Source organism: Microcaecilia unicolor, chromosome 3, assembly GCF_901765095.1.
Source record: "Microcaecilia unicolor chromosome 3, aMicUni1.1, whole genome shotgun sequence".
NCBI lineage: Eukaryota > Metazoa > Chordata > Amphibia > Gymnophiona > Siphonopidae > Microcaecilia > Microcaecilia unicolor.
In genome coordinates, this window is record NC_044033.1 from 118,949,673 (window position 1) to 118,966,699 (window position 17,027).

Sequence of the window (17,027 nt, forward strand, 5' to 3'; positions counted from 1 at the left end):
CCTGGGGCTGAATATGGGTGTGGGGAGGGGGAAAGAGGGTTACCATACTATGGGGTCCTTTTACCAAGGTGCGCTAATGGATTTAGTGCATGCTAATGATTAGCATGTGCTAAATTATAAGAAGCCCATTACATTCCTATGGACATCATATCATTTAGCATACACTAATCATTAGCGTGCTAAATCTGTTAGCACACTTTAGTAAAAAAAATAGTATTATATATATAATTGTGCTAATTTTTTTAAAGCACTTAATCATTCAGTGCAGCTCCAAACATATGTGCTTTTTGAATATTGACTTCTATATCTTAACAAGAGCAGTACAACAGTCATTCAGTTTCAGCTAGTCTGTGAAACCCGTGCAGCTAAAATTCAAGAAATCAATACATGAGATTTGCAGATTTATAATCACAAAATAACTTGGATTCTTACCAATATTCGGTAGAAATACAAACCTGTATTTATTTTGACCAAATAAATTCATTAGGCATTGTTAATATTCATCATTGCTTCTGTCTTAAGAGATACCTTGCATTTTGTGTTCTGTGACTTGCAACACAAAACATGCTAAAATTAAATCCATTGAAAAATAAATTAGTAGAAGAGTAAAGGTCATAATGTGATAATGATACTGCATATGGAAAATATTGGTTGCTTGAGAGTATTCAGAAAGCCATTCATTTTAAAAGCTCAGATTAAATCAATGCATCACATAATTTTAAATTAGGTCCTTCACAATTGTAAACTAAGGATTTCCATTAATAGAATTATTCTTTGCCCAATATTTGCTTTCAGTTGCTTCTACTATCTTAAATATCAATCAATTTTTTTAGACATATCTAGAACAATGGTTCTCAAATCAGTCCTCGGAGCACACCCAGCCAGTCAGGTTTCAGGATATCCACAATGAATATGCATGAGATAGATTTACTTGCACTATCTCCTTTTATGCAAATCTACCTCATGCATATTCATTGTGAATATCCTGAAAACCTAGCTGGCTGGGCCTGCCCGAGCACTGGGTTGAGAACCACTGAAAAGTATGTGATGTTTTCATATTGGCATCTCCTGGATAGCATTACACAATTTTGCTGCTATAATAGTGTTGTTGGTATTGCGTCATCCCTTGTAACCTTCAAATAAAATGCGAACTGGGACGTTTTCTTGGGGAAAAGCCCTTACAGTAATTGTAATTTTGGGTTACTCAAACCTTTCTGTGGGAAAAGCCCATGCATGTTAGATGGTTCTCATAATATAACATATTTCAAGTGAGAATAAATAAATCAATTAAGAAAAAGATGTTTTATAAATGGAGATCTTGTATTTTCATGTCTGCAGTGTTCTTGTAAGTGTATCTGCGTATATTTAAGTCTAATCTTTTGAAAACTTGTTTTGCTCTACTGTCTGGTTACATAGGCGTCCCATGATCTTGTTGCACACCTGTTTTTCTTTGATTCTTCTGCATTTTCTGTACCTTGGACTGATTGCTCCTTCACTGATTTCTCTTTGTCTCTTTTCTATCTTTGCTACCGTTATTGGGATTTAGAGTAAAGATGCCGGTATCAAGACTTTGGTTATGTTGGATGAGCAAGGAGGTAAGTTCAGACTGTTTCAGGAAGGAAAAAAATAAAATGTAAATTAATTTTTGATGGTCAGTTGTTACTCTTTGGTGGTTGCAGGTGGGAAGGGAGAGATGAGATGGGAAGAGGGCCTTCAAGAACAACTGAATGCCTATGAAATTTTGATGGATTACACTAGAAGGAATGGGAAAGTGGGAAAATATTGTATTTCTCTCTGTGGCTTTATTGGAATTCTGCAACTAAATATACTCGCAAAATATGGAATAAATCTTTGATGTTCAATTGTAGGAAAGTATTCATTACTTTTTGCTGGCTGTGTAAGTACGCATTTGATGGTAGCACACAGGAAACAAAAGGAAAAGATGGGAAGGGGGGCTTCAAGAAAGAAGTATTGGGAAACATAAACATATTATCTATTATGTGACTTTATAGGAATTCTGCAATGAAATATATTAGTTATTTAGGTGCCTTTTTTTACTAAAGCACGATGAAATCTAGGCTTACCACATTTTAACATGGGACTTGCCTACATGCTATACCTAGATTTACCACGGCAGTTATGGGGGGATTTGTAAAAATGTTTTAATGTAGATCATGCACTAATGTCATTAGTTCTAAGTCCAAGTTCCAAGTTTATTAATACTTGATATTCGGCCTAAGGGAGATCCATCAAAGCGGTTTACAATGCAAAGTCAATAAAACTAATGACAGATAGTGAAGAGGAACTACAATGGGAACAGGAAAGCAAGAAACAAGGACAAAACATAAAACTGAGAGCTTAAGCAGTAACAGAGAACAGCAAGTTAAGCAAGAGAGATGTCATTATGTGGCCTCAATCGAGCCAGCAGTCGGTGAAGTATAGCAGGAGTCTAAAGCTATAGCAGACAGATAGGCCTTAATAGGCCTTGAAGGTGGGAAGAGTAGGTTCCAATCAAAGGACTAGGGGGAGTGTTTTCCAAAGAAAAGGACCGATCACGCTAAATATCTGAGAACGTACAGAGGAGAGAGGGACAGAGCAAAGGGGGGAACTTATAACAGATGGTCCGGTGAGGAGGAAGGTCCAATTAATGCTGGAGCACTTAGGGGTCCTTTTACTAAGCGGCAGTAAGCACCACACGGGCTTACTGCTCGCTACACAGGAAGTACCACCGGGCTACCGCAGCAGCCCAGCGGTACTTCCCACCCCTAGCGCATCGTCATTTCCGGTGCTACAAAAATTTATTTATTTTTGTAGCACTGGAGTGTACCCGGCGGTAATTGGGCAGTACCACGTGCTGCCCGGTTACTGCTGGGTTAATGCAGGAGCCCTTACTGCCACCTCAGTGGGTGGCGGTAAGGGCTCCCCCCGAAATGGCCGCACGGCATGTGCTTTACTTGACGCACGGCCATTTCTTGCAGGAAGTCAAGACTTCCCTTTTACGACGCGCATGTAAAACACACGCTGATGCCCGCACTCGCCCCCTTTTGCCACAGCTTGGTAAAAGGGGCCCTTGGTGCTTCCTAAATAGGAGGCAGTAAGTGCTTCATTAACTCTGCATTATCTAGTGAGCGTGCACTAATCATAACACACTAGTTGGATACCACAGGAATGCCCACTTTCGGCCCATGACATGCCACCTCCTAAAATTATTTGGAATAAACAGGTAACATGCTGGTTAGCATGTAGAAAGAGGCAAATTACCGCAAAACGCTTTAATGCATTCTGCAGTGGTCTTTTAGTGTGCACTAACCATGCGTTAGAGGACTTAACGCCCTTTAGTAAAAGGGCTCCTTCGTGATATATTTGAATTACAAAGGAGAAAACCTTTGATAACTGACATAGGCATCAGTCTTGGAGTTAAAAATAACAAATGAAGGTTATTGGGGTTTATTCTATGAAGATGAGTAAGGGTTTGGAACCCAGGCTGTTGCCCATTTAATAAACTGACAACCATCTGCTTTTGGCAGAGTCTACTTCTCTCAGGGCTCTTCAGTTAACAGAAGAAAAGACTCGTACAGTATGTTCAAACTAAACTGAGCTGGCTTCATCCCAGCTAAAACAATCCCCAATAGTTTATACAATTTTTTCCTTGTCTCTGCAACGTTTTCAACCAGTCTTATGCAGAGGACAAGTCCTGTTTGCATTAGGAATCTCACTGGCTGAGGGACCCTCTTCCCTTTACCTTTGCCACTGTTTCCTTTCTCTCTCAGTCAATGGCTCTCTTTGCCTACAATTACAAAATTCTATTCTATTCCATTTCTTATATTCTACTCAGTTTCCCATAGGATTCACAGTGGAATAAATAAAAAGAACAGCAAGGGAGCTAACATATCATACATAGCATAAACATTTCAATATAAACAAAATGCCAGTAATTATATAGTATATAGATAAGCTTTTAAAGACTTATGAAACAGATGATAGGAAGAAATCTGTCTCAGCTGTTTAGGAAGATCATTCCAAACTTTTGTCCCTTGATATGAAAAAGTACTTTCAAAATGAGTCTTACAATGAAGATTTTTGGTCGATAGATAACCCAAACACATATGATATAAAAAGAGGCTGGAACTATAATTTGGTATAAAAAGCATATTGATCAATTGTTCAGGACCTGGACCATGAAGAGATGTGAAAAACAGACATGCTAATTTGAATTTAATCGGCTTACCAACTGGAAGCCAAAGAAGACATTCCAAAGCAGGAGAAACTATCAAAATCTTACCTTTTCTTAAATATCAATCTAGCCACAGAATTCTGCCAATAACTGCAACCTCTTGAGTAATTTCATTGACAGACTTTGATATAACAAATTATAGTAATCCATCTGCGGTAATAAAGTAGACTGAGTTATAATCCTAAAACTCTGAACAGTTGCCTCAATTAAAAAAAAATCCTCACTAATTTGTTTATTTGGTGCTCAAAGGTCAACCTAGTCCTAGAATTATACCCAAAGCCCTATACCTATTTTCAATTTTTTGAGTTTCTCCTGAAATAAGGGTAAATTCCTGTTTTATTTTTGTTACATTTGTACCCTGCGCTTTCCCACTCATGGCAGGCTCAATGCGGCTTACATATTGTATATAGGTACTTATTTGTACCTGGGGCAATGGAGGGTTAAGTGACTTGCCCAGAGTCACAAGGAGCTGCCTGTGCCTGAAGTGGGAATCAAACTCAGTTTCTCAGGACCAAAGTCCACCACCCCAACCACTAGCCACTCCTCCACTGGTTTGGAACGGTATCATGGTTTCCAAACCACAGCAGTCTCATTTTCCGTTTATTCAGTTTAAAAAATTTTCTACCAGTCCAAATATCAATCATTGAAATATAATTTTTTAAAGACAATAAAGTATCATCAAAATTTTCTAGTACCGGAATTAACAAGAAGATGTCATCTGCGTAAGATAAGATAGAAACATCCTTATTAGAAACAAGTTCATTCAGTGAACTAAGATAAACAATAAATAACAATGGCAACAACGGAGAGCCCTGTGGGATTCCACATCCTGGGGGCCAATCTGATGAAACTGTGTTTTTATTCCGCACACAGTATGATCTATTAGATAAGAAAGCTTCAAACCATACCAGTCACACCCAGCTCACTCAGCCTAAACCATAGCAAAAACTGAGCAATAGCATCAAACATAGCCAATACATCATAAGAAACCTTTTTTAAACCTAGATACATTAACCGCTGTTACAGCATCCTCTGGCAGTGAGTTCCAAAGCTTAACTACTCTTTGAGTGAAAAAATATTTCTTCCTATTTGTTTTAAAAGTATTTCCATGTAATTTAATTGTGTCCCCTGGTCTTTGTACTTTTTGAAAGAGTGAAAAATCGATTCACTTCTACCCATTCTACACCACTCAGGATTGTATAAACCTCTATCATATCCCCCTCAGCCATCTCTTTTCCAAGCTGAAGAGCCCTAATCACTTTAGCCTTTCCTCACACGGGAGGAGTTCCATCCCCTTTATCATTTTGGTTGCTCTTCTTTGAAACTTTTCTAATTCTGCTGTATCTTTTTTGATGGTGCCACCTCTCACTTGAGCAGATAGTGGCTTTAGTGAAATTTTATGATACCTTTTTAAGAAAATAATTAAAAGTTTATGATAAAAACACGTTTTTAACTAGAGTCAGAAGGAGAGCATGTGCTAACACTGCCAGAGAATATTCCAGATTTAGGGCAGTTATGCATGTAATTGACATTTTGGGTTTCATAGCCATGCCAGTACTCACAAATAGAAGATAGCTTGTCACAGGGGAAGAAAATTGGGTGCATTGGAGTGGGAGCTGCATGTGGAGCCTGGGGCCAAGGCTGGAAATAAAGTACACAGGACTGGAATTTGGAACTGGAGTTGGAACTAAGTTATTAACTAAAAACAGCTGGGCCTGGAAAGCTTTTGGGTTTGGGAGAAGAGGAAGTTACAGGCTGAAACTGTGAGGACTGAGACAGAGGAAAGGGAATACAAGGTTTTATTTTATTTTATTTATTTATTGCATTTGTATCCCACATTTTCCCACCTATTTGCAGGCTCAATGTGGCTTACAGAGTTTTGTTATAACATAGTCATTCCAGGTTCACGGATACAATTGGTAATGTACAGGATATCAGATACAATTGGAAATGTACAAACATTAAGTAAGGGAAGAGAGAAGGAAGGTGTTAGGCAGGATAGTGTAGAAGGTGGACTTTAATAGCTGAATGGGTTGGTGAGGTAGTTTGTAAGGCTATGGGTTATCTTTGTAGGCCTTGTTGAAGAGATGTGTCTTCAGAGATTTGCGAAAGTTAGTTATTTCGTCCATAGTTTTCAGGGCTTGAATGAATTGCACCACAGCACTCTTGGAATCCACACAGGGTTTTGTTCTCAATACTTAGGTTAACCAAAGCAGCACATGGTTAGTCATAAAGCCCAAAGACAAATATATACTCCTTAAAGGCAGGAGCAGGGATAGTCCTCAGTGCTCAGATGATGTCTAGATACTTCAAGACCTGTAGGTTAACAGTACTCACAAAAATTCCAGATCAGCATTAGAATATTAATACATGCACAATAGGAAACCAGCATGATTAAAAGGTGAAGTGAAAGAAGCCATTAGAGCCAAAAAAAGTATCCTTTTTCCTGCAGCTTGGTAAAAGGACCCCTGAAAAAATTCTTTGCTTCGGTATGTACAATAGCCCTACTGGAAAGTTGAGATGGTGGTCCTGCCTTTTGACTTAAAATTATGCAATGGCCTTCTTCTAGAGAAAGAGCGTATGATGTTATCCAGATAGAAAAGATTTCTAAAGGGGAGTTTAGGAGTTCAACAGAGCTTCTACCTTGGAGATGCCTCAAAAACATTTAACATCCCCACAGGCTGGAGAAGAAATTGCATGAAGACTTTGCAAAGACTTCTCTGGGGTATTGTACAGATCAGAATGTCTTCTGAGATCATCAGAGTACCAGCTGAGAACTCTCATTCAAATTCCATCAGACTGTGATTAAATAACTATCTTATTGCTCTACTCATTTCTCACACTGAGTTATCTTTAGGCTGCCTTTTTCAGAAAGTAAAACCACAATAATATTATAAGGGTAATACATTTGACATACCACCTTTCTATGGTACAACCAAAGTGGTTTACATACTATATTCGGGCACTTCCTCTGCTCCTAGTGGGCTCACAATCTAAGAAGTCCTTTTACAAAGCTGTGGTAAAAATGGCTCTGTGGTAGCAGCGGGGGCTGTTTTTGCCACGTGCCAGGGCCCTTTTTACTGCAGCGGGTAAAAAGCCCTTAAAAAGATATGGCCATGCAGTAAGATTATTCTTACTGCATGGCCTTGCGGGGGTGAAAGAGAACTTATCACCATCCATTGAGGTGGCAGTAAGGGCTCCCTTGCTAACCTGGCGGTAACCCCCTGCAATATAATTTTTGGAAAAATATTTCCAGCACCAGAAATGCTGCTCGCTGGAGGCAGAACTACCGCCGGCAGCCATGAAAGGCTGATGGTAGTTCCAGGTTGCCAAGTGGCAACCATTTCATAAAAATGCACCTAAGGTTTTGTATCTGAAGCAATGGAGGGTTAAGTGACAGGGTCACATGGAGCTGTGATAGGCATTGAACCCAGTTCTGCAGGTTCTCAATCTACTGCTCTAACTATTAGGCTACCCCTCCACTACCTTAGCTACCTTAAAGCTGATCATTTTTCTTTACAGTTTTCCAGACCCATCAGTATGAACTCAACAAGTGACCCTGACAAAGCTGTTGTAGCTTATTTGTGATGACTTACGTGTGTCTTTCTAACTGTGAATTATGTCGTCGAACTCCATTAATCCATTATATCCTTGTTTATCGTTTGCGTTTTATAGTTCTTCCTATCAGTTCTGTGGAGCACTTTGATCTTTTTTTTTCTCACTGCAGTACAAAGAGAAAAGATTAAAAATAACTTGCTAAAACAATTTTTAATATCTTTTATTTCTAAGACTGATTTTGTATTTTTTTCTCTTCTGCTGATTTAAATTTTATAGAAAACTGACTTAAGTTTTGCAATTAGCCACTTTTGATCATCAATGACTGTCTTTTGAGGGTCATTTGATAATTTTCCATTACATGTGCTATATCCTGTAGCATAAAATATGTACCATATTTTAGCTGTAGCTGAAATATAAAATTTGTAGGTCAACAAAATATGATATTTTATATCTCTTTGAGTAACTGAAAATCTATTGGAAGCAAAATCTTATTCTAAGTATATGTGAAAAAACAGTCGGTAACTCTGTGTTTGATATTTCCCCCAAACTATTTTTTCCTACAACAAATCAGTTTTTCCTACCTTAATTCAAATACACAGCATCCTTTTTATTAATTTCACCAGAGACATTTTTACTGAAAAGTATCATCATTTGGATAATGTATTATTCTGTTTGTATGGAACTTCTGTGTTGTTGTATTGCGTTAATATGCTGTGGTCGAGACATGGGCAATTTTTTTTAAATTAAAACATTTTTTTTTAATTAAAACATTTGAACATCATTTTTATTAATTCTACCAAATTGAAGGAAGGCATCTTGGTTCAGCTTTGAGCCTGCATGCATCACATCAATGCAATGCATCAATTTGAATAATGCATTCATAATATCATTTTTATATAATTTAGTTGACATAGAGGGGCATAATTGAACGAAAATGCCTATCTCCATGGGCGTTTATCTCCAAGAACGGGTCCGTGAAGGGGTGGACCGAACCGTATTTTGGGAAAAAATAGATGCCCATGTTTTATTCAACAATGTGTGAGCTGGGCGTTTTTGTTTTTCAGCGATAATGGAAAATGAAAGCGCCCAGCTCAAAAACGAATGAATCCAAGGCATTTGTTCGTGGAAGGGGCCAGGATTCGTAGTGCACTGGTCCCCCTCACATGCCAGGACATCAACCGGGCACCCTAGGGGGCACTTTTACAAAACCAAAAAAAAAGGTAAAAGAGCTCCCAGGTGCATAGCACCCTTCCCTTGTGTGTTGAGCCCCCCAAATCCCCCTCACAACCCACTGCCCACAAGTCTACACCATTACTATAGCCCTAAGGGGTGAAGGGGGGCACCTACATGTGGGTACAGTGGGTTTGGGGGGGTTGGACGACTAATAAGCATTAAGCAGCACAATTGTAACAGGTAGGGGGGATGGGCCTGGGTCCACCTGCCTGAAGTCCACTGCACCCCCTAACAACTCCTCCAGTGACCTGCATACTGCTGTCAGGGAGCTGGGTATGACATTTGAGGGTGAAAATAAAAAGTTGTGAAACATCATTTTTTGTGGTGGGAGGGGGTTAGTGACCACTGGGGGAGTCAGGGGAGGTCATCCCCGATTCCCTCCAGTGGTCATCTGGTCATTTAGGGCACTTTTTGGGGCCTTATTCATGAAAAAACAGGGTCCAGGAAAAGTGTCCTAAATTCTAGCTAAAAACGCATACTTTTTTCCCATTATCGGTGAAATGCGCCCATCTTTGTTCGGCAGATAACCACGCCCCAGTTCCGCCTTCGCCACACCTCTGACACGCCCCCATCAACTTTGTCCGCATCCGCGACGGAGTGCAGTTGAAAACGTCCAAAAATCGCCTTTCGATTATACCGCTTTATTCGTTTTTGTGAGATAAACGTCCATCTCCCGATTTAGGTCGGAACTTGGGCGTTTTTCTCGTTCGATTATAAGCAGGATTATCATTTTCCATGTTCTGTTGAAGACAAATAAAATTCATTCCATACTGTCATCCCTTTGTCCTGACCAGAACAACTCGATCGCGTTGAAGAAGGCATGAACCATATCAACCAAGACATGAAGGAGGCTGAGAAAAATTTAAAAGATTTAGGGAAATGCTGTGGCCTTGTCATATGTCCTTGTAACAAGTAGGCACTGGGTGCCAACTCTGCTCTCTGGTGTCCAGTTTTTGTCACTGTGAATGTCTGAAGTTTTGTCTTTCTTCTTTGTCCCTTTTTTTCATCTGCTTCATTCTGTGGGAATAAAATGCTTGTGTTTAATCAGAACAACTGGAACGCATCGAGGAGGGACTGGAACAAATCAATAAGGACATGAAAGAAGCAGAAAAGAATTTGACGGACCTAGGAAAATTCTGTGGTCTTTGTTCGTGTCCCTGTAACAAGTAGGTGCTGCCTGCCTGAACCTTTGAGCACCCAAGGCTGATATCTAAGCCTTGTACAGCTCATCCTTACTATGATATGGGCAGGATGAGCATGTGGCATGCAGAGAAGTTCAGTACTGGTTCCAATGCATTCATCTCATAGTGTGGACAACTAAGTGGGAACTATATACATTAAAATCAGGCATACCGCAGTGCATGCTGCATGGTATCCACCATTCTAGCCAGTATTTCAACATTTTGCATAACGTGTACTGCAATCTGCTATTATGTAGACAACAAAAATCACTGTTTTATCCTTCACTATATAATTTCAGAAAAAGTAATTAATTATGTTTGGAATAATGATGAAACCAGTAGTCAGTCTATTGGAAAAAATAATCCAAATGATTTGGCTTATCCAAATAAACGTTTGTAGGGACTAGCTTTTCATTTTGCTCAGTGACTGTCTGTCTGACCAGATGCCAAAATAAATCAGCTGACCTGCAGTCTGACCATGTGACATTTGTAATTGTTTCATTAGATTTTTAATTGAAGACGGCTCATGAAGTACCGCATACACTAGAAAAAATGTTGAAATGAATATTTGGAGGATCAGTATTACAGAAAGAAAACTGTTCTCCTTATTCTTCAAAATTAATTGCTAATTTAAGGACTAAAATATGCCATGTTTTCTCATCAATTTAGAACAGTTAGAAACAAAATTCAGTGAGCTGATTAATGCTAGTGTAAGAATGAGCTACTAAGGTAAAGTAAATAAGGCCAGCCCCAGATAATTATTTTTAATACAATGAAGAGATAATTGGTGTTTGTTTATAACCAATTATACAATCTTCCTGTCCTTTTATAACTAAAATCTCATAAGAAAAATAAAGCCAAGAGTCAGATAACTTTGGGGTCCTTTTACTAAGGTGTGCTAATGGATTTAGCACATGCTAATGATGAACATGCACTAAATGATAAGACTCCCATTATATTCCTATGGGCATCTTATCATTTAAAGTGCGCTAATCATTAATGCACTCTAAATATTTTAGCACACATTAGAAAAAGGGCCTGTTTGTTAGGTGGAAGAGAAACATCATTTTAGAGAAAATAGTTATTGTTCTTTTAAACAGAATGGGCTGTTTTCACCATGTAATGTGTGTTATCTTTGTATGTTGTGGTACTTTTTAATGGGCCGACAAGGAATGTGAGTTTAATACATGAGTTTTTAGGACTTCAGATTATGAAAAAGAGGCTTGTGGGGTCTCCAAAGCACCAGATTAAAGATAAGTAGAAAGTAAGAGAAATTAAAACTGTAAAATATACTACATTCTTTTTCTTGATTCGTTAAATGGTATTCCAACCTATGAGGATTAAAATTGTCTCCAGGTTAGTCCAATACAACAAAAAAAGTGGGAGAGTGACCAAGGATACCAAAGACTGGAAGATGTATGTTGGTAAAGAAGTTTATTGAAGTACGAAGACTCGACACAATGTCGTGTTTCGGCCATTAGGCCTACATCAGGAGTCTATAAAATGTGTATGTACAATAAAAATTAAAAACAGGTCAAATACAAAATGATATACATATAGAATACACACATATATACAAATATAAAAATATATTTAAAGATAAAACATACCTATATTTGCAATAAAAATGAAAGATAATTATTGTATTATGACGCAAAATACATATAAAATAATTATGTTCTACAGCAGAAGTATATGAAAATTAAAAGTTAAAAACTCATCCATGCAGTTTGTACAGTACTTTAGTCCAATTAATATCTGAAACAAAAGTGGCTTCCAGCAGAGCTGAGAGAAATTTAAACAGAGTGGGTTTTTTTGTTTGGTGGTGGTGGTGGTAGTGTGTGTGTGTGTGTTGGGGGGGGGGGGGGGTCCTGGTGTGGAGACACAGAGGCTCATTTTCAAAGCACTTAGCCTCCCAAAGTTCCATAGAAACCTATGGAACTTAGCCTCCCAAAGTGCTTTGAAAATATGCCTCTATTACTGAGCCATTATTTTTGTTTGCTGCTTTACAATCTGTCAAATAGTATTAATAATGATAAAATTTTGCATATAAATGCCCTGCTTTTAGTATGAAAATCATCATATAGTCAAAGTAAACCTTAGGTACTACTGACAGACCAATATTTTACTAGCATACTAACATAAAACTAAGGTTTCGATAATTTGTGACATGACATCTAATCCATCTTAGAAATCCCTAATTGAATAACTGTGTCATTCCAGTATTTAGGAACATCTATTTCACTTCTTTGACCTCAGGGACAATTATAGGTTCTGATATTTGCAATGGCCGCAGATATATGCAACTTTGAGTTTCAGAGTTTATTTATTTGTACACTCATTCTTATGTCAAAATGTAAGCAGATAAGAATGTACCTTCCAGGGTTTATAGTCCTCCAAGAAGTAAGAACCAGTTCTTTGTATGCTGCAAACAATGAGTGGTTAATCTCTTGAAATTGCTTTAATATGGACTAAGGTGACATTCTTTTACTACAGACCCAAAAGCTTATCATGTTTTTTTTAATTAAAGAGCATTATACTACTGACTTATACTGGTATCAGAGAACTGCAAAATTATGTCACACATGTTAACATCTGCATCTGCAGGCATGCCTGTATTTTAATTTTCTTTCCATGATAACACAGTCAAAACTGGATCACTAATGGTTCAGCCAAATTAAGCATCTCAAGATATTATCTAAACATTTGGAGTGGTGAACCTCAAGGAAGACAATCCATTTTTGCCTGTGTTTAGCTCATTGTGAAGGCTGTTACTGCTGGTGCATTACTGGAATGATGAACCACTGGAGCAGTTGTATTTAGTGAGAATGCTTCTCTTCTTTTACATGCCTGCAGCAGGTGCATGAAGAAGTTGCCTAGGATTCCTCAGTTTTAATGCAAAGCTGCTTCTACTCTCTTTTCTCCTGCACTCATTTCACTATCACCTACTGTACTTTTGTCTCTGACAAGGGTTTGTACATCAGCTCTCAATGTATGGCTACTATTTTCAAGTACCGATATATTATTTTGGAATTCTACTGAAATTACCACAGCCGTGACGTTCTTTGAAAAATTCAAAGAGCAGTTGCAAAATGCCTGTGGCAGAGATGTGCCTTATGCCACGTATAAGAAAATTGTCACTTTTTCACCATTTTAAAACCAAATTTTACATTTCCCTTTCAACTAGTGTTTTGCTGTGATATGATGTACACATCATACTTGGTGGTTTTGTTTTATGTCTGTCTTATAGTATGTTATTTATGTTTTATGTTTAAATACAAAAGTGTCACGGAAATAAAACTGAGGGGTTTTATAGGAATATATAGGTGTCTCTAGGATTTAGTGCACACTTATTTTTAGCACGCGCTAAAAACACTAGCACACCTTTGTAAAAGACCCCTTGAGTGTGGTCCAGTTTCCTCTATAACAAAGAAAAACTTAAATAAACCCTTATGTACCATGTTGCTGACTTCCCAATTGTGATCTGCATAATTAATAATGAGTCTGAACAATAATTGCTGTGGTGGCCGTAAAATATTTGATATATCGGTATAAGATAATGTCCCCATTTGAAGTTCATTTGTCTGATGCAATCCATTCCTTGAGGAAAGTGATTTCCTGTTGCCATTTCAGTCAGTGTTGAGTCTGTTACTTATACTTTATTTTTCCATAGATTTAAATCAGATGCTTTCAAAAAAACCTGGGGCAATAATCAAGATGGAGTTGTAGCCAGTCAGCCTGCCCGTGTTGTAGATGAACGTGAGCAGATGGCCATCAGTGGTGGTTTTGTCCGCAAGTGAGTATCTGCTTTTTACGCACATAGGGGTCCTTTTACTAAGCCATGGTAACAAGTGGCCTGCGGTAGTGTGATTATGTCTTTTGGGCTCACACTGGGCCAGTTTTTACCGTATCTGGGAAAAAAAGGCTTTTCTTTCAATGGGCTTGAGAACAGGGCCTGCGGTAAAATTGAAACCAGCACGTGCCTCTTTATGGCCTTAGCCCTTAATGCCACCCATTAATCTAGCAGTAAGGTCTCATGCGCTACATGCACAGTGACCGGTCGGCGTACGCCAACTGCTCATTAATGCTGGAATGCAGCGTGCGGTAGGAAATTAAAAAATAATTTGTCCAGGCATTATAGGCATGTGCCAAATCTGAAATTACTGCCAGTGGTGCGCTCTAGCCTAGCGGTAGTCTCATTTTGGTGCACACAGCATGCGCATAGAGCCTACTACACTTTTGTAAAAGGGCCCCATACAGTATATTACAATTTCATAAAAAAATTAACATTCTTCACTAATCCTGTAAAAGCACATAATTGGAAATCATACTTTTAATATTAAACATTTCTTCCAGAGATAAATACATAAGGCCAATTTCTAAAAAGCATTTGAAAAGTGCTCACCCTCCGTGCAGCTGAAAGATCAAGTTTATGTAGAGGGCTGAGGGGAGAGAGGAGGGGGAAAGGGAAGAGAGAGATGCCAAATCCACAGATGGAGGAGGAGAGCACAGGGGGGAGTGATACCAGACCAAGAGGTGAGGGAGAAGAAAGGGTAAAGCTACTGAACTCTTTTGGGGGGGGGGGGGGAGAGACAAGAAAGTGGGAGACTAGACTAGAGAGGGTGAGAAATGCTAGACTCGCAGGGGGGAACTGGGAAGTGGAGAGAAAAGAGAAAGCAGACTAGGGGGTGTGGAGGAAGAGGGAGAGATGCTGAACCTATGGAGGCAGGAAAGGAGGGAGGTTAGAGAAAAATGCTGGACTGCAAAGTGGGGCCAGGGGAGAGAAAGGGAGAGATGCTAGCTCCAGGGTAGGAGGGGGAGCAGAAAAGGGATACACTGGACAAAGGATGGGGCAGGGGAACAAAGATGCTGGGCATGGAAAGAGCATAGGAAAAGGGACACAGAGGGGCAATGCTTGATATGGGGGGGGGGGATAGGGACACTGAGAAGGCAGATGAGGAACATGTGAGGAGGAGAAATGCTGAATAGGACAGAAAAGGTTCACAGGGGGAAGTAAGGTGGTGGACATGGAGTGAGAAGACATGTCAAGTGGACAGGAAATTCTGGCAAGAGGATTAAAATAGAGAAAAATAGAAGAGAGACACCGGGACCAAAGCAAATAAAGAAAATATGCTCAGACAACAAAGGTAGAAAAATATTTTATTGTTTTATTAATTGAAATATATCAGCTTTGGCAAATGTGCATCGCTGATATGTTGCATATAAGCTTCTATGGGGCTTATTTTCAAAATAGAAAAAAGTGGCATAAATCTGCATTTGGATGTTTTTCTTACAAAAATGTCCAAACTAGTATTTTCAAACCCAATTTTTAGACGTTTTTCTATGACGTTCATCAGAAGTGTGTTCAAATCACAAGGTGGCATGATGGAGGCATTTTAAGGGCACGATCTGGGCATTCCCAAAACTTAGACCTTTTTCTGGCATAATGGAACAAAGCAAAAACATCCAGGGGTATAAGTTGGATGTTTTGGTCTAGACCTGTTTTATTAACGAATAAACCACAAAAAAGTGCCCTAAATGACCAGATGACTGTAGAAATAAAGGAATAACGCCTCCTTCTTCCTTCAGTGGTCACTGACCCCCTCCCACCCCACAAAGTTGTAAATGAAACACTACATATCAGCCTCTATGACAGCTTCAGATGTTATGTCAAGTCCTATTAGATCAGCAAGCCGGTTCCTGGAATAGCATAATGGTGGGTGCAGTGCACTGTAAAAAAAAAAAGTGAACCCAGGACCATAATCCACTTTAACTATTACACTTGTGGTGGAAAGTGTCAGCCTCCCCCCCCCCCAAAAAAAAAAAAAAACCTCCTGTACCACATATAGGTGACACCTGCAGCCATAATGGCTATTGTAGTAATACAGTACAGTATTTTTTTCATGGGTTTTGAGGGGCTCATCATACAATATAAGGGGGTAATAGTGGGATGTGTACCTAGGACCTTTTATGTAAAGTCCACTGCAATGTCACCTAGGGTGCCTCACTGCTCTGCTGGGATGTCTGTGGCCAGTCTAGCTGGAAAGCTAGCTCCTCCTACGTCCCAATGGCATGATTTTGTGCATTTTTCACTTGGATTTTTTTTTCTTTTTTTGGAAAATGGTCCAAAAAGATAGACATACTAAGCACAACACCATCTAAGAAATGGTTAAAGAAAAAAGATAGACGTTTTTCTGGTTTGAAAATGGTCATTTCCACTTCTTGATTTTTGGACATTTTCAGCAAAATGTCCAAGGTCAGATTTTAGATATCATATCAAAAATGTCCCTCCACATCTCTGAAAGGAAGGTGACCAAGGCCCATAATCCACTCTAACTATTACACTTGTGGTGGAAAGTGTCAGCCCCTCAAAACCTACTGTACCCACATATAGGTGATACCTGCAGCAATGAGGCCTATTGTAGTGGTGTACAGTTGGGTACAGTAGGTTTTTCATGGGTTTTGAAGGCCTCACCATACATTCTAAAACAGTAATGGTGAGATGTGTACCTAGGACCCTTTATGTGAAGTCCACTGCACTGCCACCTAGAGTGTACCATTGCTCTGCTACAATGCCTGTGTGGCCAGTCTACTAGGAAAGCTGGCTCCTCCTACATCCCAATTGCATGATTTTGTGTGTTTTTCACTTGGACTTTTTTTTTTTTAATGTTCCAAAAAGATAGATTTGCTAGGCACAACAACATCTAGGAAATAGCAATTTTCAAAGAAAAAAAGATAGACATTTTTCTAGTTTGAAAATGGTCATTTTCACTAATTGATTTTTGGACATTTTCAGCAAAACGTCCAAAGTTGGATTTAGA

General features: G+C 38.9%; 1 protein-coding gene across 1 annotated transcript in view; it reads left to right on the plus strand.

Annotated features, from left to right (window-relative positions):
• LOC115464710 (synaptosomal-associated protein 25-like) overlaps positions 1-17,027 on the plus strand; it is a 63,988-nt gene that overhangs the window by 36,894 nt on the left and 10,067 nt on the right. Inside the window, exons 4-6 of the mRNA XM_030195071.1 lie at positions 1,547-1,595; positions 10,074-10,191; positions 13,880-14,002. Coding sequence (XP_030050931.1) covers positions 1,547-1,595; positions 10,074-10,191; positions 13,880-14,002 — 290 coding nt within the window. The remainder of the gene's footprint in view (positions 1-1,546; positions 1,596-10,073; positions 10,192-13,879; positions 14,003-17,027) is intronic.